At 41.9% G+C, this 23288-nt stretch overlaps 1 protein-coding gene across 2 annotated transcripts in view; it reads left to right on the top strand.

Moving 5' to 3' along the window:
• The window catches only part of LOC122815929 (mitogen-activated protein kinase 11-like), an 836549-nt gene that overhangs the window by 581829 nt on the left and 231432 nt on the right, over window positions 1–23288 (top strand). For both annotated transcript variants that reach the window (XM_044088796.1, XM_044088795.1), the window contains exon 8: window positions 22999–23070. In XM_044088796.1, coding sequence (XP_043944731.1) covers window positions 22999–23070 — 72 coding nt within the window. The remainder of the gene's footprint in view (window positions 1–22998; window positions 23071–23288) is intronic.

Below are 23288 nucleotides of genomic sequence, written 5' to 3'. Positions count from 1 at the left end.
CTCAAGTCATTCACTCCAGCTTGGACAATGACAGATTCGTATTTGTACTTGCTGTGGAGTGACTTGAGTGCATGTGTTATATGGCAGATCCTGGCACCCGACAGGCAGCTGACTGTAATTTTCTCCTTGTTCAGCCTGGTGAGTGGGACATCAGTGTGACTGACTATACAACCAGGACTTTACAACCAGGATAGGAGCAATGGTAACCTAGTGTCAGCTGTGTTCCTAGACTTACCCATAGCTTTTATTTAATGATTTATTTATTATTTATTGACATTTGATTACCAGGAAAGTCCGACTGGGTAGAAGCCCATTTACAGCAGAGACAAAACCTCCCTCTTTCAACACTGTATCACACTGTTTTCTCGTCTATAGGTCTCTCTCAATCCTCCCTGACTCAGATCCTTAGTTATCTTTCTAGAAGGCAACAGACAGTCAAATGGCAACAGGACTTCCCGGTAACCACAGATATCCCCCAGGGCTTTGTACTAGGATCCCTTCTGTTCAATACGCAGATGATTCAACTTTGTTATGTACAGCTCCCATGATACCCAAACTCCCAAGAAATCATCCAAATGTGGCTCTCTTCAATGAAAAACTGGCTGAAAAATTCAAACCTGCTCCTTAATCCCATTAAACCAAAACTGATGCTCTTCACCCCCAAAACATTATCTCAATCAAAAACAATATTATTTATTTATTTACTTGGAAAGTCTGAATTGGAACAAAGCCAATTTTTAGCAGAGGCCCGGGAGAAATGCTCCAGATGCATGTCTTTGTAATGTGGGAGGAAACCGGAGCACCCTGAGGAAACCCACACGGATGCAGGGAGGACATGCAGACTCTGCACAGAAGGTACCCCAACCGAGAATCAAACCGGAGAACCTCTTGCTGTGAGGTGGCAATGCAACCGCTGCACCACTGCACAATCTTTCTTAGTTAAGTTTGTAAATAATAACAAAATTGATGTAGTACTACACACTAAATTCGTGGGAGTTATGAGATGATGATCTTAAATTTGATCAACATATTTTTTAAACAGTGAAAAAAGCCTACTAGAAACTTGACTCCCTTTACAGGGCCGAAACATTCCTTACACACCCAACAAGAAAAGCCCTGGCCTCATCATATTTGCTTCCAACCCTCTTATATGCCTAACCTATCCTTACAAACCTAAGTTCTATACTAAGATACAAACTAAGCTCCTGTTACAGCAAAGTAGCTAAATTTGCTACCAGCACTGCGCACCGAGTTCACCACTGCCAAGCCTTAAAACAACTAAACTGGCCACAGCTTAGCAACTACCTAGCATACACTCAACTCGTTATGGCACATAAATTGATACCTTACCCTGAAAAATACCCTGCATTAAAATATATGCTATTGTCTGAGTCCTACACCCCCACTAGAGACCTCGGTTCTGGTGATACATTTCTGTTAAGAAGTAGTAAAACAAATAATTCAGCAGGGACTCACTATACTCTGGTTACATCTCCAGACTGTACGTGAATCATTACACCTGAAATAACTTTCCGTCCTGTCCTTGAATCAATACAGCCCTCTTCACACCCTCTTACGCAGTACTTCTCATCTTTGTATTTTATTACGTGACCTTCCCTTCTCATGCGTTCCCTACATACCCATGTTATAAACTTTCGAGATGCACCAGTTTGGAACAGGCAGCCTAGACAGAACTAATCCTATTCTCTGCTCTCTCACTCATATGTTATTGCCACTGTCCTACTATTCATTACTAATATCAATGCTCAGCTATACTCTTCATTATATCTTGTATACTCTTTACAAACTTAAACAATGCTAAAATCTCCCTCCTACATAATTTTGTAACTTCGTTATGTGTCTTGAACTCCTTGCAAATATTTCTGTACTGAAGTGTAAGAGCACTAAACTTCTTTACAGCATTTCCCCTTGTACGGAATACATGTATTTACTTCCTATAAGATTTTAGAGCTACCAGAACTATATATGCTTATATATGTTGATGTAAATACTTCTCTGTATTGTAATTTCTTTTCTTCAGAGAAATGTAATCTTTTTTTTTTTTTTTTTTTTTTTGAGAACTGTCTGAAATTCACTTCTACTGTGATGGAGCTTTTCTCCCCGGGGCTCCACTGAAAATGGGCTTTGCTCAGTTGGACTTTTCAGATTAATAAAGACAAAGAAGTAAGTAAATGAAGTCATTTGTTACATTGTTTCCATACTTATTTCTGTTTGAGTTGTACTTTCAATGACTTCGACACAGCCTGTCTTCCTTTTCTGTTGCCCTTATTTGCTTAAATGATTACTGTCACATTTCATCTGTTGCTGCTAACCCTTTTTCTTGTCTCTTTCATTTTTTATCGCTAAGTAGAATGCATTATCTTCATTTACCTATGGTATCATTTTATAATTCTAGAAGTTCTTTTCCTTTGACTGAAAGTTATAAGTTCTTTGTTAGTTTTGTTCTTTCTTTCACTGCTCCACTTTGCTGATGTTCTTCATCTTTCACTGTTGCAGTCATCACATTTGGGTTATCCTTGCTGGGGTAGCCCTCGGCCGACCTGAATACCAGAGACTTAGTACTTCTGCGTCAGTTGCTGTCGCTTGAAGACTGATGTCGGGTCCTCAGGGGTATAAAGGAAGGCAGCTGATGCCATTACATCAGTCTTTCTTGCGGTGGAGCCTGAAGCAGAAGCAGTTTGCATGAGTGCCGGTCGGCCGCTGAGTTTCGTTTTCAAGTTGAAGTTGAAGTCTTTGAAAGCTAAGTACCCCGTTGGGGATCCTTTTTTCTTGCTCTAACCGATGTCAGAAAAAGTCTGAAGATTTGGGAACAGATTTTCAATATTATATTAGCTTAATGCACCGATCACAGAAAACTCCATTGTTATTTATAATATAAAATCTAACACTATTAGGATATATTATTACAAGAAACTATCTTTGCAGATGTAAATTTTTTATATGTATGTTATTTTAATTGTGGAAGCATTCATGTAAATATTGTATGTATGTTGCTAGAATGTTGATAGAAGATTTGTCTGGATATTACCTCTGTATTTCTCTGTTAAATGTTTGTATAAATAAGTGAAAAATAATAAAGAACTATTATTGAAAAAAAAAAAAGAAAAAGTTAATAATTGTCTTGCCTGTGAAAAGCAAATACCACACCGGGACTTCCATTCCTACTGCGTCACTTGTCTAGGCCCAGACCATAACATCCCTCATTGTTGATTCTGTGCTTTGTTTAACGCCGGAACTATTTGTCATTGGGCCCTTATTGTAGCCAGAAATTTTCATTTACAGTCCTCGAATTCCGATATGGCTTCCATAAGCCATCCGTCAGCAGATTTCTGAAAAAACGTAAAGATAAAGACAGAGACAGACCGCACAAGACTAAACCTTCCGACGATGCTACCGCCAAGCAGGTCATCAGTCTTCCGGAATTCAGTGAGGTGCTTTTGCAGCCCCTGATGCCCTTTAAGAGTTTGGTGTGCCGCAGAACTCTTCTTCATCTAAGAATCCTGTGGTTGTCTCTACCTTGGATGGGTCCGGAGCTACTGTGCAGGCACCGGCTTCTGAGGACGTCCTTCGCAACACCAAATCCAGACATAAACTGATGCCTTCTTTCACAGCTGCCGTTCTTTCTAAACCAACTGAGCTCCTTAGACCCTGGGGTCGAACCTCCCCTAAGAAACCACCTTCCAGCCATTCTTCGATGCCTGCTCCCTTGCCTCAGTCACAAATGCCTAGAATGGCAGAGGACCTTATCATGCTGATTAGGGGAAGCCAAGCCACTCCCTCAAAAAGCAAAAGAGAGATCTATCTTCAGAAGTTTTGTCTGAACAAGAGTCATATGAATCTGATGCATCTGACTATAAAGACATGCAGCCCCTCTCTACATATGAGCATTCTGATGCAGAGGAATCTATTCCTTCAGCCTTTCCCCAGAGGATTTTTCTTTTAGGGAAACCTTGCATACTTTAAGGGAGCATTTCAAATGGGAGAGTCAAGACTACCCACAGTCTAAAAAGAGACTCAGAGTTCCTGGACCTTCCACAGCACAGGCCCTTAGCCATCCCCCCAGTCCTAGATGTGATAGATGATGTCTTCCTTGAATCCAGCTTGACTCCAGACACCCTCCCTCCTGCACCCAGTAAACCAGACAGGTACTACAGTGTCCCTGACTCACACAAATATCTTTTTAAAAACCCAACAGCTGACCCTGAGGTCATTACCCAAGGTCCAAAAGGGGTTAAAGCTACTTGAGCTAAGAATCCCACCCCCTCAGACAGGGATTCCAGAGCACTGGACAGATGGCGAAAAAAGTATGCACCTCAGCTACTCTTACTATAAGGGCACTAAATTGTCAGTTCCATATGCTTGAGTATCAGCAGCATACCGAGGAACTCCTTAAACAAAACATTTCCTCCTTTCCTGCACGGCCAGAATCTAACGATTTACAGGAATTAATTCATTTTGCTGGTCAGGTAAATAAACACACTTTGCGCTGTGGTTTTGATGCCCTAGAAGTTTCTTGCAGGGCAGCAGTCACTGCATCTGTCATTAGAAGACATGCATGGCTTAAGGAACAACCCCTGCCAGACCGTGTCAAATCAAAATTGTTGGATGCACCCTTGCACAAAGATAACTTATTTGGTACTAAAGCTGAAGAGGTCCTAAAAAAGATGGAAGAAAAAGCAAAATCTATGCAGACTGTTAAAGATTTCTTACAGGTGCTGCCACCTAGGTTCAGCAGGCATTTTCCTTACAAGCACTGGTCCTTTTCCGCACCTATTAAACAGGGCCAACCTAGGTCCCATGGAAATAGACCTCCAAGACAGCAGTCCCATGGGTTGCAGAGATCTAAGCAATGGACTGCCTCCACTTCAAAACCAGGGAGTTGTAAGCCAGCCCTTATGGCAAAAACTCACAATAACTTACCCCCTCCCTACCTTGCCTCTGTCCACCATCATAAACCCTGGGAGGAAAACTGTCCTTTCACTCAAGCACCTGGGCCACCATTACCAAGGACCAATGGGTTCTGAACATTGTGTCTCAGGGGTACAAATTCTCCTTCCACACCCTTCCAACCCCCAAAGGGTTCCCAGATCTACCACCAAATTCATGGGCAGAGGCTCAAAAGCAAATCCATACCCTGCTCTCCTTGGGAGCAGTAGAACATGTTCCTGCAGAGCAGATAGGCCAAGGCTTCTACTCCAGACTCTTTCTGGTACCCAGAAAAGAGGGCACCTGGCATCCCATCCTTGATCTGTCCATCCTAAACACATTCCTGGTGATCACAAAATTCAAAATGCTCACCCTCCAGCAGCTGCTATCCATGCAGGGACGCTTGGCTAGTCTCCCTCAACCTAAAAAACGTCTACCTCCACATCAAACCAGGGAGTCCTGCAGAAAATATCTTTGCTTCAGGGCAGGATCTCAACACTTACAGTTCTCTTCACTTCCCTATGGCTTATCTACTGCTCCCAGAGTTTTCACAAAATGCAGACAAAGAAATATTCAGATTTATCCCTACTTAGATGACTGCCTTATTCAGGCAGACAGCCAGGAAAAGCTGCTCAAAGACCCGGCCTTTGTAAAGGACCTACTAACCTCCTTAGGGTACACAATCAATAAAAAGAAATCCAAACAGGTACTGACCAAAAGGATAATCTTCCTGGGAGCAAGTCTGGACACAGCATCCCAGATGACATACCTAACACCAGAGAAACAAAGTTTGCTATCAGCTTACTTCTCTCAACTGGTCACCAGGCCCCAACTTTCTGCAAGGGAAATCCTGCAAGCCCTGGGGAGCTATTATTCCTTGCCTGAGGGAGGAATGTCTTTGGTGGGCAACAGCCTGCTCCCACAACAAGTGACTGCCCTTCTCCCTACACCCCGCTGCCCAGACTCTCATCACAGATGCATCAGAATCTGCTTGGGGTGCACACCTGGACGGTAAGTACATACAGGGCCAATGGAACCCCCAGCAACTCCCCCTGCACATCAGTCTAAAAGAGATGATGGCTGTGCAGCAGGCCTTGATAGCTTTCAAACCCGTTTTCTCTCCATGGGTTCTCCTGATCAAAACAAACAACACCACAGTGATGTGGCACACCATCACGCAGGGAGGGACTCACTCCTACCCTCTATTGTGATGTGGCACATCATCATCACACAGGGAGGGACTCACTCCTACCCTCTATTGTGATGTGGTACATCATCAAGCAGGGAGGGACTCACTCCTACCCTCTATTGTGATGTGGCACATCATCACGCAGGGAGGGAATCACTCCTACCCTCTATTGTGATGTGGCACATCACCACACAGGGAGGGACTCACTCCTACCCTCTACTGTGATGTGGCACATCATCACACAGGGAGGGACTCACTCCTACCCGCTGTGCAGGCTGGCCATGACCCTTTGGTTCACAGCCTCTTCCATGTATCTATACCTGTTAGCACAATACCTGCCAGGCTCTCTCAACTTTCTGGCAGATTAATTAAGCAGAAAACTGTTGGACCCCCATGAGTGGCAGCTCAACAGAAACACCTTCTTACTAATAACTCAGAAATGGGGAAACCCGGAGGTCAACCTTTTTGCCTCCCACACCAACCATCAGCTCAACAAATTCTGCACCTAGGAGCATCACTGCATGGCATGGAAAGTAGATGCCTTGTCCTTCCCCTGGGTAAACTTCTCAGTCTATGGCTTTTCTCCCCTACCTCTCATTCCCAAGGTAGTGATCAAAATAAGAGAGGAAAAACCAAGGACTATTCTCATAGCTCCCGACTGGCCCAGACAGCAATGATACGCTTTGCTGCGCAGCCTGTCCCCACTGCCCCCATGGAATCTTCCTCAGATTCCCAACCTCCTAACCCAGAGGGCAGGGTAATTCATGCACCCCAATTGCAGACACTCAATTTGGCAGCTTGGCTTATAACCTGACCCCTGACTAATCTGCCCTTCTCATTTAACAGGTTCTGGATGTTATACGAGAGACGAGACGCCCTAGCACCAGAAAGTCTTATGCAGATAAATGGAAAAGGTTCTGCACCTGGATCCAGGCTAAGGGAGCCAATACGGCACAACCCTCCATCCCTCTCATCCTGGAATACTTAGCTGACCTACTACACAGTGCTCTCTCTTTCTCCTCTGTAAAAATTCATGCCTCTGCTATTTCCGCTCATTTTCCTACTGGGCAGCCTCTTTTCTCACACCCTCTGATCAAGCAGTTTCTCAGAGGGGCTAACAACTTGAGGCCCCCCAGAAGGGCACCAATACTGGCTTGGGACCTTAACTTTGTCTTTGAAAAGCTCACCCTGCCTCCATTCAAACCAGCTTCTTCTGCAGAGCTAAAATTTCTCTCCTGGAAGACAGCCTTCCTCCTGGCCATCACTTCAGCCAGAAGAGTCTCTGAGCTGCAAGGACTCATGGCTGTGGAACCCTTCATCATCTTCTGTGCAGTCAGGGTATTCCTCAGAACTAACCCATCCTTCATTCCCAAGGTGGTTTCCAGTGTGGCTCTCAACCAATCCTTCCATTTACCCACCTTCTTTCCTAACCCTCAAAACAAGGGGGAAAGGATTCTGCACTCCCTAGATGTGCACAGACAACTCAGATACTATTTGGACAGGACTAAACCCTTCAGAACATCTGATCAACACCTGGTTAGCTTTGCTTCAGGGGCAGAGGGCAAAGCCATCTCCAAGCAAACCATTTCCAAATGGATAGCACACTGCATCCATTTCTGCTACAAGCAACATGGAAAACCTCCCCCCAAGGGGGTCAGGACCCACTCCACCAGAGCAGCCTCCACCTCTGCAGCTTTCCTCAGAGGGGGTCCCCACCCAGGGACAGCCTGGAGGCTGCCACTTGGACATCTGTTCACACCTTTACCAAGCATTACCACCTGCCTACCTTCTCCAAATCCAGGGCAGGGTTTGCCTCTACAGTCTTGTAGGGCATGCTAGCCAGCCCCTAGCTTCCTTGACTGTCTCCACCCATTTCCTCAGCTTTGGGAATCTACCCAAATGTAATGACTGCAGCAGTGAAACACGAAGAACATAGTACAGTTGTGTACACTTACCATAAATGTACATGTTTGAGTGTTTTCACTGTTGCAGTCCTGGTTACCCACCCGCCATCTCCCCTTTTTCTTTTTTGTTACCTTTTTTCCTTGTTGTTCTCCTTTCTTACAAGGGGCATGTTGGTATTTATTTTCCACTTGTGGGGTCCTGCCAACAGAGCCTGGCCTCCTCCTTTGGGGGCTCCTGACCGGTTAGGGCAATAAAAACTGATGTAATGGCATCAGCTGCCTTACTTTATACCACTGACGACCTGACGTTAGTCTTCAAGCAACAGCAACCGACTCAGAAATACTAAGTCTCTGGTGTTCTGGCCAGCCGAGGGCTACCCCAGCAGGGATAACCCAAATGTGATGACTGCAACAGTGAAGACACTCGAACATCTACATTTATGGTAAGTGTACACAGCTTTACTTTCCCTTCATCGCTATGTAATGTATAATTGTATGTTTATTTTCTGTTATGGCAGTCTTTGGCTTCTCTGCACTTCATATTATTTTTCTTACCACTCACATTGTTCCATTCTTATGTTTTTATTCTAATAATTCAGCATACTATTTGATGTTCTTCCTTAGATCACCGTTTCAGTATTCCAATACTGATGGGTTACCTCACCAAGATAACCTGACATCCAGGTTGTGTACCAAAACCAAAACCTTCCATACACTTACGCATCTGGCATGTGACCTAAGCCTTTGGGTGTAGGGATACATGACCAGATGTAGGAGTGTAAGATCCACACACTATAGTGCCATTAGTTTGAGCACAAGATCTCACTCCTGTTCGTCCGTTCTCCATGTTGTTGGCGGCTGATACCGTGAGATAAGTGCCCAATTGTGGAAACTTCCTTTTCTTGCATTTTTCTCTTAAAGATTTGTTAATGTCGACTAAGAGTGACAGTGGCAGACAGATACCATATAAGAATCTCCTCTCCTAATGCTTATTTTGTGTAGGAGCTGAACAAGATTACAGAAGCTGTTGGATCTGCTGATCATTTCTTCTAAAACCCTCCATACTTGATTTTTCTCATTAAATACCTACTTAGAAATCCAACGTTGTAAGTATTTTGAGCAAACCAAAGTGGCGGAACTCTCAGCCTTAGGCATTCCATTCGTACCAAAAAAAAGAAATTTAACAAGTCTAGACCTGAACGGTCTGCTGCTCAGTCAGATTCCGATGTACCTGTTGTAATGCTGCAGGAGTCCACGGTTCTTTTGACATATTCTCTGGGACCAGGAGAATGTATTCAGTCTCCTACAGACTTCTGAGAGGGGATCTTTGCCTGGCTTACAGGGCTTCCTCAGACCAAGCCCTGATGCATGTATTCCACATGTGCAAAATAAACAGCACCTGAAACAGTAGATCAGGGATCTGAACTTCGCTTGTGACATAAACAGAACATGCTGGAGAGACAGTTATGTATCCAAAAGGATTCACCCACTGTGGAATGGGCACCCCAGCCATGTAAACACAGTTCATCCGTGACCCTAGTCAAACAAAGCCTTGACAATTGGATGGGAAATCATAAATTTGCCCCTAGTCTGACCACTTTGTCCCTTATGGACAGAGGCCGTCAGTAAGAAAAGTATTATCCTAATACTCCCCTCTCAAATTCTTAGTTAACTCCCTAACGTGCCCTCGCAAAGGTACCCATGATACTCAGGACCCAAATAATTTGGGGTGCATAGCTAGGCATGTGAGGGCCGTAGTGATTGTTAGCCTAGCAGCAGCCTACAAACCCACTAACACAATCCCACTGAAAGCTGGTATGGTGTCTGACTCTCACACATCTGACGAGACTGCTCATACTGATACGATTGAGAAAAGGGGAACCAAGGTGATTATTTCGGAGGAATCAGAGGGCATTCGTCAAATCTTCATGAGGAAAGAGGTGCCTGACACTTTGATTAAGGTCCATCAGGATTCTGATCCAATGCACATCATGAGGGCAGATGTCACCCCTAAGAAAAATAAACAGAAAGCTAAAAATGTTTCTCCAACTCAGATGGCTGAAGAAAAGGAATAGGTGGAGTTTTCACAGGGCCTATAAAAGGGCCCCTTATTTCCTTTCTACTCCTCCCCCTTAGTAAAGGCAATGTGAATCTACATATGAGGAGGAGGAAGAGTCTGATTTAGATGAAGATTCCTTAGCATATTCATCACAAATGCATTATCATTCTCATTTTACTTCTGTTAATAAGGACATCTTGTCTCCTGACTCCCTCATGGAGGAAATCTCTTTTGGGAAAACAATAATAAAAATGATACAACACCCTGACTGGGACTCGAACCAGGTGTCAGATATACAAAAAGGTACGTCATTTGCTGGAGGTAGGGGCTGTGACACCTTCTTCTGTCCCTCCAGTCTTGGAGGCCTTCCTGGATATTTTTCCATCCACTTTTAATGATTCCCAGCCTTTGGCACCTAAGAAGCCTGATAGGATTATTAAGATACACGAGGACCTTAAGTCTCTCTAAAAAAATCCTGTAGCAAATCCTTCTGCATTTTCTGTTACTACTAACACACCTACCAAACTTCTGCCAGCGGCTAATGCTTTGCCATCTGAGAAAGATAGCAGGGCTGTGGACGGATATGGTAGGAAGGTTATCACCTCTGCCACTCTGGCCCTCAGAACTTTAAATTATCAGACTTAAAACATTAAAAACCTTCTGTCCTTTGCAGGGTTTTAAACAACACCATGGCCAATCCTGAGTTTTCTGACAGTATGCAGCACATGATTTCTATGGTTGGACAAGCTACACACATTGCACAACATTCCAGTAGCTACAGCTATGATGCTGAGGCTCCTTCCAGGGTTGGTGCTACTGACTCAGTTATTAGAAGATTTGCTTGACTTCATCCACAGTCGCTCCCTGAGGATGTTAAGGCCAAGCTTTTGGATCCCCCCCCCCCCCACACACACACACACAAACACAGACTTTTTATATGGACTGTCTGCAGCAGAATTTTCAAGACTCTGCAAGAAAAGGGTAAAATTGATACAGAACCTTAAAAAAGATTTTTTCTCACAACAGTACCACCTAGGTATCAAAGAAATTATCTGAGTAACCCACTTTGTTTATCCACAAGGATCATAATCTCTCTCAAAAGGACAGGAAGCAGCTAAGGAAAAGATTTTGTGACAAACCTACCTAGACTCCAAGTCTGGAAACCTCCATTCCCAAACAAGTCAGTATGACTGTCTGCTGCCACATACTTCCCTCCTCGATCCAATGATTTCCTTGTCAAAAACACTAACTTTTTCCCCCCAGCCTGGGAATTCATCATAATAGTAAAGTGGGTATTATCCCTCATTTTACAAGGTTACAAGGTGTCTTGTTAGGAAATTCCATCACTGAGTGGTATTCCCACTATTCCCCCACCTCCTCCTCCCAGTCACACTCACCTTTATTGTCCTCTCTTACAGGGCTTCCTCAACCAGGACACCACAGAACTGGTGTCCCACCACCATTTAGGAGAAGGCTTTTATTCAAGGCTTTTTCTGGTCCCCAGGAAAGAGTGTACTTGGAGGCCTATTCTGGATGTATCTCACCTTAACACTTTTTGGGGGTTCCATCTTTTCAAGATGGTCTCACTGCAGACCCTTATTCTTTTCATCCTTCCTCAAGCTTTTCCAGTTTCCCCCAGACCTGAAAGAATCACATCCACACATGCATATTCATCCCACCTGCATAAAATTCCTCAGAATCTCTGCTTTTTTGTTGCACTTTCAGTTCTCTGCTTTACTATGGTTTATCTACTGCTCTCAGGATTTTTACGAAGTGCCGTACCCTAGGCATTAACATTTGCCGAACTCAGAGAATGCATATTTTCCTATACCTGGATGCCCTTCTAATCTAGGCTATCTCTCAGGACCAGTGTTGTGCTAGTGGGTCTATATTATATGCTCGAAGTTTTAAAACTTCGACACTCATATGATCGAGATCAAGTTTTAAAACATCAAACATATAATAAAAATAAACAAAAACAAAAAAAACTACCTGAATGCTCTGAGCAGGGAGGCAAGCCCCCCTGCACCCCCCTACCCCCCGCCACTTAAATATATCAAGTCCGAGATCGCACTACAGTGAAGTAAAGGGAAATACTCCGTACGGATATCTCCGTTGAAACAAGCAAGCTTTCAAAAGTTTGCTCATATGAAAGTTTGCGCTTCTGATATAGGCCCATGTTAGTTACTTATAAAACTAATAAGTTACTATTACTTATTACTAATTACTTTTAAGTGAAATTAATGTATTACTATTACTTGTTAATTTTCTAAAATAGTAATATATTACTATTATTAGTTACTAACTAAAGTAACTAGTTACTATTGAGTTACTTTTACATACACAGAGTTTATCAATTCTCATTCAGATTTACTCACATAGTACTTGTGTGTGAGGAACACATGCTTACTACACATAATTATGAGTGTATTAATATTAAAGTTGCATACACAGTATTACAGTAATGATGAATGGCGTTTTACAGTTTACAAAGTCTCACAGACTAGTCTTTATAGTCAGAGAGTTACAGTTTAATACTTAAACCAAAGTATGCTCAGCCAGCAACACAAGACCCATAACAAGTTACAACCTATCAAATTTTCAACAATGTACAATAGGCTTATCTGCTAAAACTAGTGCCGTAGATGCAAAAATTTTTACAGAAAATGTCAAATAGGTCTAATAAGACTGTTAACACAACAAAGTCAAACAAAATATCACTTTATATAAATATTCACAATGACTACACATTTCTGTTGGGTCAAAGAAGGGGCAACTGTCTCTGGAAAAGTCAGCCAGATACATGTCCATCTGAGAAGATATGCTGACATTGGCTGGTGTCGACTCTTTGAAGCTAAAGAAGCTGTCTGTGGCAGTAAATGCAGAAGCTTCAGATGACCCATGTGCAAGTTCATCCAGTTCCTGCATGATGTCAAGGAGCAGAGCCTTGCCTCTGAGTTTCTGCTCTTCACTGTCCATCCATTGCAAATGGAACTGTGGGCACTCTATGCTACCCAGAATGAGCTGTTCATGCTCCAGAAAATGATTGATCCAAGCCTCATTGCCTTTAAGAAGAGCATCCACTAGCGGCACAATAAGCTTCACAGACTGCCTGACTTCGGACAACTTGTTTTTCGGGCACATAATGGTGGGAATCAGGATTCCCTTGAAGCTTTTCAGCTCTGACTGCAGGATGTCCAGAGCCATTGCCAGGGGCTGCATTACTTGCACAAACTCAGCAACAAAGGCAATTTCTGCAGGCCTGAAGATGGCAATTCCAATTTGTTCACATGTCACTCAGCAAACCTTCATCACGAGTTGCAATGAGGTGAATTGTCTCCATCGTGTCACATTGGGAATAATCAATGCCAGATCACACTTATTTCAAACCACCTCAACAGCTTGGGTGCTGCGACTATTCTTGTTGCAAGCAGCATACATTTGGTCATAGTGCTTCACATCACTACAAGCAGATTCAGTATCTTGCACAACAACTAGATTCAATGTGTGTCCTGCACATCTCAGATGGAGAGGCAGTGAGTAGGTGTTCCCGCTTTACCCTGACAGACTCAGCATGGCTGTCACACTGTTGTAAATCACTTCACCATCATCATCATCCTCTTGGGACAGAATGCTTGTAGTCTCAGATCTCTCACATTCTGAAAAGACAGCGAAAGCCTTTACAAAATTGCTGCCATTGTCAGTAATTGTTACACACACACATTTTGATCTATCTTGTACTTGATGGGAATGCTCTCAAGAGTTGATGCTATGAGATCTTATGTATGCCTCTCCTGTAATCTACAGCATGACAAAACAGCTGACGTTCTTTGAAGTGTGTCACAGTCAATCCAGTGGGCAGTGACGTGAAAGAAACTACGATTCTGCTGGGTCCAAATGTCAGCCGTAGTGTGCTGCGTACTATCAACATTCATGCTGGAAGAAGTTGCAAGGATGTTCTTTTCATTCATAAGCATATTCTTATACTTGTCTGTAAGATCATATATCTGACAAATCTCTGTGGTTTTGCTTAAAGTTAAATCACTGTCTCAAAGTAAACTCTTTCTCACTGCATTATTATCAACACACACAAGCTTGTCTTTTATCAACTCATCTCTCAGATCACCAAATCTGCACGTTTTTGCCTTGTTTCTTAATCAGTTATATGTGCTGCAAAATTTTCAGCAGGCTTTTGATCTCTTATGTAAAATAGTGCCTTTCCACTGTAATATTCGTTTGAGGGTTGCACATTTCTTTAAATTTATGTTTTAAGCACTCAAGAGTCTTCCCGCGTTTCAGCTTGTACCACAGTATGGCAGTCTCCCCCTTCTCTGCATAAACAGCAGGTGCATATACAAATGAATGTTCCCTCTCAATTGCTTCTAAACCAGCTAAACTGAGCAGAATAAATGTTTTGTATGTGTGTCTTTGTCAGAAAAAGCAGTCTGTATGAAAATATCATATTTTTGCTCAAACACTCTTCAGTTTTCAGCAATATTATTATCAAACACAAGTGGATCAGGTCTGTGAAATCCCTCTGCCATGCCAAATAATTGTCAAATGCACACCAGGTACTTGTAATTATATTCAGCTGTAAAACAGACTCTTTGAAATAACTGTACTCTTTGAAAAGACTGCACTGTAATACTGCACACACTGCAAACACTTTGCACACTTTAAATACTTTGAATAGCTTTAGTTAATGTGAAAAAGTAATACATTGTGAGAAAATACAGTTGTTTTCTCTTCTTTGAACATTTTATAAGATTCGGATATTGTTTCAGTTGTTTTTGTAATTATTTCAAGTACTTTTTTCAGTATGTCGCAATTTTGAGCATTTTGTTTATTCACTAATTGGTTTGGAAGGCTTTGTTTTATATTCATTGAGGGAAAAATCATTTAAATGAGTTTAAGAACCTGAAATATTTTCTGACCTATTTACGAGTCGTTTGCAGTCGTTTGAGCCACTCTTGTATATTCCTCCATTTCTGACTGTGCGCCTCATGGTTTTAAGAAGTTATGACTTCAGATCCCATTCTGACAACATGTCACTCATCTTGTGTATTCAAATAAGATGACAAGGCTTGGGTGTTCATTTAAGATATTTATTACACACAGACGCATCAAGATGGATGACTGGAACATAGCACTTAAGCGAACTAGAACTGACTGACTGCTACACACATACATGCTTTCACTCCAGCTATTTACACAAAATGGCGCTCTGCTTGCATGTGCTCGGTACTTTTTATGCATGTGCCCATGAACTACAGTGGCTTTAAAAGTACAACACACAAACTATGATCTACACTCCCTGTGTTCGAGTGAGTTTCCTCAGGGTGTTCCAGTTTCCTCCCACATTCCCAAGACATGCTGCAGGTGGATTAGACATTCTAAATTGGCTTTAGGTGTGAGTGTGTGCATGCATGTGCCTCCTGAAGAAGGTTGAACGCTGGGTTGGTTAACTCAACAAAGTAAAACTCCACTGCCACTTGTTCTGCAGACTGATGATCCACCATGGTGATCCCTAACAGTCTTTATAGCCAGAGAGTCACAGACAATGTCTTTTGGCTTTTCCAGGTTAGGGGTCACCACAGCGGAACTGTGGTCCGCTAATGATTGGCAGTAGATTTTTACGTGCTGGCTTGCCGGGCCTAATGCACAACCTTCAACGAAGGAAGGCCCACTCACGCATGTCGCCACACAGAAGACGCTCTAACTGAGAATCGAACGGGCAACGTCTGTCAGGCGACAACGCTACCGCAGCACCACCACCGCAGCAGAGAGTCACAGACAATAATTAAACCAAACTAGAGAGCAGTACAAAACCTATGAAAACCTATCACATTGTCTATTTTCAGCAACTAAAAGTCGAGACCTGAAAAGAATTTTAAATAGGACTTAACAAAATATTGTCAGGGCAAAAGTTGATCATAGAGCCACTTGAAGCATCCTGCTTGGTGCAGTGGGTTGGGCATCAGGTTCTCAACTGATGAGTGATGAGTTTGATTCTGACTAATGGTGGTATGAAGAACCAATGCCATTTATTATACGGCAAGGTAAGAATATGATCTCTAGCAGGTTAGAATTGCCCCAGTTTTAGGGGGTGTTTTAGTGGGTGAGGGTCCCACAGTACCAGGGCAGGGCTGGAGTCTGGTCAGCATTAGCTTTCACCTCCTTGCAGTGCTAAAAAATGAAGTAAATTTTGCTCCAGACTAATTCTAATGATCTATTATGAATGCTACATGCTATGAGTTGTGCCAACATTATATTGTAATTTTTTATCCAAAGTGCCACTTCAAAGTGTCTATTATCTCCTAAAATCTGATTACTATCCATACTTTATAGGTACCCCGGACGTTTTGCATCGCTTTTTAGGAAGCTATATCACCCACATTGAGAACCACTGGTTTAAGCAAAAGTAACTCAAAAGTAATTCACATTTAAGTTACTAGTTACTAAAAAAGTAATATATTACTATGACTAGTTACTATTGTAATATAGTACAGTAATGTATTACATATTGTAATATTTTACTCCCATCACTGCTCAGAACACATTATGTATGCATCCCGGTGTCCTGATTTTTATTATGCAGAAAACAGGTTACTCCCTCAGCCTCCAAAAGTCTTCTCTGATTCCATCCCAGGATCTGATTTTCCTGGGTTGTGGACTGGATATTCAGGCAGTGACAGCTTACCTTCCTTGAAATAAGGTTCAGTCTCACTCCAAATTCTTCCAGTTTCTTCTCCCTGTTCAGTCCACCCCTGCAGGGGAGATTTTTAGAATCCTGGGTTACATGGCAGCAACTATTCCTATGGTACCATTTGCCAGGCAACATATGAAAAAGATCCAGTGCTACCTGAAATCTTTTTGGTCCCAGAACTGTCACCCACTAGATTTACAAATCCCTTTCCCACCCTTTTGGAAGAAAAAGTTACCGTAATGGATTTTTCAAATCTAGCACAACATGTGACCTCCCTTCTACCCAACCACTCCCAACCAGGAACTGCACATGGATTCAGCAGATCTGACTTGGGGAGCCTGGACAGGATCATTGTTCTCCTCAAACAGAGGAGAGAGCACATCAATGTCAAGGAAATTAGGGCTCTTATTTAAGCTGTTCCAGAGAGTTCTCTCCTTTGGACACCATGCCTTGATAGGATTTTCACAGGTAAAATCACATTGAATAACAAACATGGGTGACCAAGTCCTACCATCTATGCAGGCTAGCTCTTCTGGCATGGGGTCAGGCTATAAAAGCAAGTCTATCCCTAAAGTTAGTTTACATTCCATGCAAATGCAATGTACTTAAAGATTATTTAAGCAGGTCCATGGAAGGCCCTGACAAATGGATGCTAAACAGGGAGGTCTTCCCAAACATAGTACATACATGGGTTATTCCTCAAGTAGATCTGTTTGCCTTCACTCAGAACAGACACCTCAAGCTGTTTTGTTCCAGGACTCCTTGTCCCCAGGCCTGGAGGATGAATATGGGAAGAACCTCTTTGCTCCCTTCTTCCACCTCTTATTCTAAAGGTTCTACTGAAGATCCAGTGGGACAAACAAACAACCTTGCTGCTGACTCCCTTCCATCCCAGGCAGCAGTGGTTCCTCCTTCTTCTTCACCTTGCCAGGGGCCATCAACATGTTACCCTACAAAGTGAACTTACTCACACAGAAAAATGGGTCACTGATTCATCCCAACTTACCATCTCTCAACTGAACACCGAGGGTGATAGAATTTTTTAATTCCTTTCATATACCAATTTTCTGAAGATGTACTTTGCCTCAGGAGGTGAGAAAACCTACCACCAGAAAGTGTTTATATCTCCAAATGGAAAGATTTTCTATATGATATCTTAAAGAGAATGAGAACCCCCTCCAGGTGAGGGTCCCTATAGTTCTGCCTAGTTTTGTGAGCTGCATAAAACTGGCCTAACCTATTCCTCTTTAAAGACAGACTTGTCTGACATTTCTATCTGAATGCCATTTACCCCCCCCCTCTTTTGCTATTTTAAGTTACTTAAAGGCCATCCTTCACTTGAATCCACCTAGGAAGACTATCCCTCCTCCCCTAGGATCTCAACTTCATTTTAGAAAAACTTACTCTGGCACCTTTTGAACCATTGGCTACTGCCTCGCTAAAGTTTTGTACTTGGAATACCATTTTACTGGTGGCACTTACTTCTGCCAGAAGGGTCTCTGAACTTCAAGCCCTTATGGCCATCCATCCTTTTCTTATCTTCCAAAAGGATAGGTTCTTTCTTAGGGCTACATCTTCTTTAGGTGGTCAATGAACTGTCACTCAGTCAGGGAGGGTGGGTTTGGCATAGTGGTTAAGGTCTTCATCTCATAGAGACAAGGTACAGGATTTGATTCAGACATCAGGTTATTGGCTAGGCTTAAAGTGACACATCAGGGCAGTTAGCCTATGAACCTACATTTTCCTGCCTTCCTTCCTTACCGACAGAACAGGTGGTGAGAGACATCTGCACACAGTGGATATACATAGAAAATGGGGATTCAGGTAAGACTGAAGATATTAGAAAAATGGACCGGCTTTTTGTTTCCTTCTATGAAGTTGGACTACCCGGTTTCAAAACAGAAACTGTATTTCAAATTCCATCTCCTTTTCTCATTCCAACCATGGCAAATCCTTGTTTTCATCTATGAAAGGCCACTCCACCAGTACAGTATTATCCTGTCGTGCCTTCTTTAAGAGCATTGACTCCAGAGCCACTCTGGAAACAGCCAGCTGGTCCTCTGTACACAATTTCACAAAACACTGCAGAGTAGATGTTTTCTCTTGATCAAGGACTTCCTTTGCCAGATCTGTACACCTTGGATTGGAAGACAGTTCATCCACTTCATCCCCAGTCCATCCACTTTATCCAATCTTTAAGCTTTGATATTCAGCCTTCAGTACTGGAATACTGCAACAGTGAGCTATGGAGAGACATAGGACAGTTGTGTAAGAACTTAACATAACACTATTTGTCCTGCTGATCACTGTTGCAGTATTGAATCCCTCCCTCATTCCCCCTTGCTGTTTGTACCCATTTTTTCTTGGCACCCTGAGGACCGAGGGGGGGAGCAGTACCTTTGACCATCCTTTAGCTAATGTTTTTTTTCTTTACTCATCTCACTAAGGTTTCTCCAGGTTCTCCTGGTTTACATGGTCTGAAGATCTTGCACTCCTTCAACCCCTGATGTACCCCTGTGCCCATGGGTTTAGGTCATACGTTGGACATATGAGCATATGGAATGTTTTGGCTTTGGTATGCCAGCTGGATATCAGGTTACCTCCGTGAGGTAAACCTTCAGTACTGGAATACTGGTGCAGTGATCAGTAGAACATTAACACTGATCATAAGTTCTTGCACAACCGTAGTTTGTAGTGAGAGTGTGATATGAGGGTGGGATATGATGGTGGGATATGAGGGTGGGATATGAGGGTGGGATATGAGAGTGGGATATGAGGGTGGGATATGAAAGTGGGATACGAGGGTGGGATATGAGAGTGGGATATGAGAGTGGGATATGAGGGTGGGATATGAGAATGTTATTTGAGAGTGTGATATGAGGGTGGGATATGATGGTGGGATATGAGGGTGGGATATAAGGGTGGGATATGAGAGTGGGATATGAGGGTGGGATATGAAAGTGGGATATGAAAGTGGGATACGAGAGTGGGATATGAGAGTGGGATATGACAGTGGGATGTGAGAGTGGGATATGAGGGTGGGATATGAAAGTGGGATATGAGGGTGGGATATGAAAGTGGGATATGAAAGTGGGATACGAGGGTGGGATATGAGAGTGGGATATGAGAGTGGGATATGAGGGTGGGATATGAGAATGTTATATGAGAGTGTGATATGAGGGTGGGATATGATGGTGGGATATGAGGGTGGGATGCGAGTGGGATATGAGGGTGGGATATAAGGGTGGGATACGAGAGTGGGATACGAGAGTGGGATACGAGAGTGGGATATGACAGTGGGATGTGAGAGTGGGATATGAGGGTGGGATATAAGGGTGGGATACGAGAGTGGGATACGAGAGTGGGATATGAGAGTGGGATATGAAAGTGGGATACGAGGGTGGGATATGAGAGTGGGATATGAGGGTCAGATATGAGAGTGAGATATGAGGGTGGGATATAAGAGTGGAATATGAGGGTGGGATATGTGGTAACTTATTGCTGAACCTGTTCATTTATATTCAAGATGTGTGTTTGACTAAATGACAGGTTAAAATACTTTAGTTTGGCATAATTTGTTAGATCAGTTTATATAAAGTGTTACTCAGGTACAGTAGCATAGCAAAGGTGAGGTGAAGGAGGAATTGCCTCAGGTGTAAAGTGTTAAGGGGTGCAGTTGAGAAGTGCACCGCCTTCATTATTTTTTATTACGCGCGCGCGTGTGTGTGTGTGTGTGTGTGTGTGTGTGTGTGTGTGTGTGAGTGTGTGTGTGTGTGTGTGTGTGTGTGTTTGTGTGTGTGTGTGTGTGTGTGTGTGTGTGTGAGTGTGTAGTTTTTGTTTTGGGCTTTTTACTTGAAGAGCTGAGGGAGTGTGGATCTGCTGTAGGGAAGCTGATTGGTATGAAGGTTCCAACTGGGTTGCTACAGAGTAAATGGACGTCTTTTTTTAATGCTGTTCAATTGACTCATTCAAGCCTATAGTGACTTTTTGTGTACTTCCAGTTCACACCCATAGATCCTTATGACGCCCAGACCTTTTTGGGGGTGTGAATTAATTTACTAAGTGGCTTACCATCTAATAACAGTATTAGAAAGTGCAGAGTTACTAACAAAATCATACTAAAATTGCTAATCTAAAATGTCCTACAGTACAGAAATGAATCACCATTCATCACTCCGTATTCATATTTTGATATTTATTTTCACATTTTCATAACTGAGAGGCCTGTGTCATATTGAGAGGCATGGTGTGACATGCCATGGTGGGAGATAGGAAAAATACATTGTTAATGTCCATTTATATCAGATATATTGCTAGCTGTTTGTTAGTAATTATGAAAATAAACAGTAATTCTGTATGCACTTACTACTTTAAAGAACAGGTGACTTACAAGCTGTTGCATGACATCAGGTGAAACCTTACATGTTGTTGAAGAAAACTGCCTTTCAAATTTGCACTGTAATTTGCACATCCTGAGATATTCAGTGTTACTGATATTGCTAATAATACAATTAAGCATTCTGTTTTCATATTTCTGTGAATATCTGAACAAGCATGCACCTACATTGAAGTTTCTTGTCATCTGTAAACTTGTGTCTGGTTAACAAAAATGTTTTAACAAAATATATCTAGGTTATACAGTCTCAAAGATATGACAGACTGAATTTTTGTAAAAATATAATTTGTGGTTTGTGTGCATTATATTATAGTACTTCTGGAAAGACTGTGAAAGCACGGACTGTTACCAGTATAAATAATCCTTCTTACTGATAACATTAATATTTGTACAGTTTTAATAGCTTTTATTCTTCACAAGATATTCTTGTTTATTTTATCCTGTAAAGTTTTTAAAAATTGCTCTGGAATGCAAGGTGTGTGTAGTCTACTAGAGGTGTGACATTTCACACCATATAGGTATTAATAAGGTCAAAGCTCAGGGGGTGGCGTACTACATCAGGAAGGAGCAGTGGGCGATGGATGAGACAGTTACAGCTCTGCCCAGTTAAGGAAATACACCGGTACCTTAATTTTTAGAATGGACAACCAGAAACAGTCTAAGCAAAAAACTGCAATCTTTCTAAATAACATTTTCTGATTCTTTGCAGTACAGAATTCAGAATGATATATTTTATTTCTTTAATAGCCTAAAGAATGACAGTACAATTTCAACACAAATTTCTTTTTAGGTTGGAAAATATTTCAGAATAGTGGCGTCTTAAGACAAAGACAGAGTAACGCACTGTTGATTACAGTCCGAGTGCTGGATAAGGGCAGCATCTAAGTCTAGTAAGTCTAAATGATGTCTGTGGTCTCATATAGGAAAAGGGTGACTTAGGTGAAAGTTATCGGAAGACAGATGCTATTCCTTTGCATAACAGTGAAACGACACAGGGGTTATAAGCTTCAGTCTTGTTGTCAATTTGGCCTCAGGCTTAGGTAAACAGTTAGATGTAATTATAAAAGCCTCCTGAATGAAAGAAAATGAATTGGCCTCATATTGGTAATATAATTCACTTTTTCCAGCAACTTAGACAAAAATCACATATGCATAAAGGGATAAATCTAATGCCATGTACCTCTTTACTCCTAGGAGCAGTGACCCTGGAGTTGATTATATTAAGAGGCGAGGTACACAGTTCCAAGTCTCTCCTTGAAAAGTATGGAGGTTTTGCATCCACAAATTAATACTTTTACAGTGACTGAATATATTTTGACCTTTTGAGAACCAAAGAACAATTGATTTTCTTAATATTGAATAGCCGGAAGAGAACCTTCAAGAAAGGGTAGTAGAGTCAAAATAGTGGTGGAATTCGAAAGTGCCTGGACAGGATAAAGGATGTTATTATGATGGACAAAAATGAATGCTTGAATAAATAAATAAATAATCTATGACTAATTTTTGAACTTGTGTATTTATCTGTTGAGCTGATTGTACATTACATTTTATCATTTTTATTGTATTTTACCTGGTTTTTTTTTAATTTGCATTGCATTTGAGCATTTTTCTCATGTCTTCCCCTTCAAGAGGACATACATGGAATGGTTTAGCTTTTCTTTTATTGTTTGCATTTCTGAAAGAACACTGTTCACAGGAGGTCACCATGCTGTTTTTAAAAATGTATCAGTGATGTAGGAATGTATTCTAGAAATGACAGTGTATAAGTGTTTTAAACTATATTTTTCTGTTTTTCAGTTGATATTTGGTCTGTTGGCTGTATTATGGCAGAACTCCTGAAAGGAAAGCCTATTTTTCCAGGAAATGACTGTATCCTTTGTTCATATTGCTTCTTCAAAATGTCATGACCCTATAAATGATATGCTTATTAATTGACTGATCGGTGATATATGTAGAATAGCACAGTTTTCAGTCATTTTGTCTAGCTGGCACTCACATTTTGTCTGATAAGTGTAAACATTCTTTTCAGCATACAAAACATAGTTTTTGTCTGGATTTGAGAAATGACATTTATTAGATATGTGGAT

This window comes from Protopterus annectens, chromosome 11.part0 (genome assembly GCF_019279795.1).
Source record: "Protopterus annectens isolate FY-2018-M chromosome 11.part0, PAN1.0, whole genome shotgun sequence".
In the NCBI taxonomy this organism is placed as follows: Eukaryota; Metazoa; Chordata; order Ceratodontiformes; family Protopteridae; genus Protopterus; species Protopterus annectens.
The sequence above is the reverse complement of the archived record's forward strand: the minus strand, read 5'-3'. Positions and strand labels throughout refer to the sequence as shown.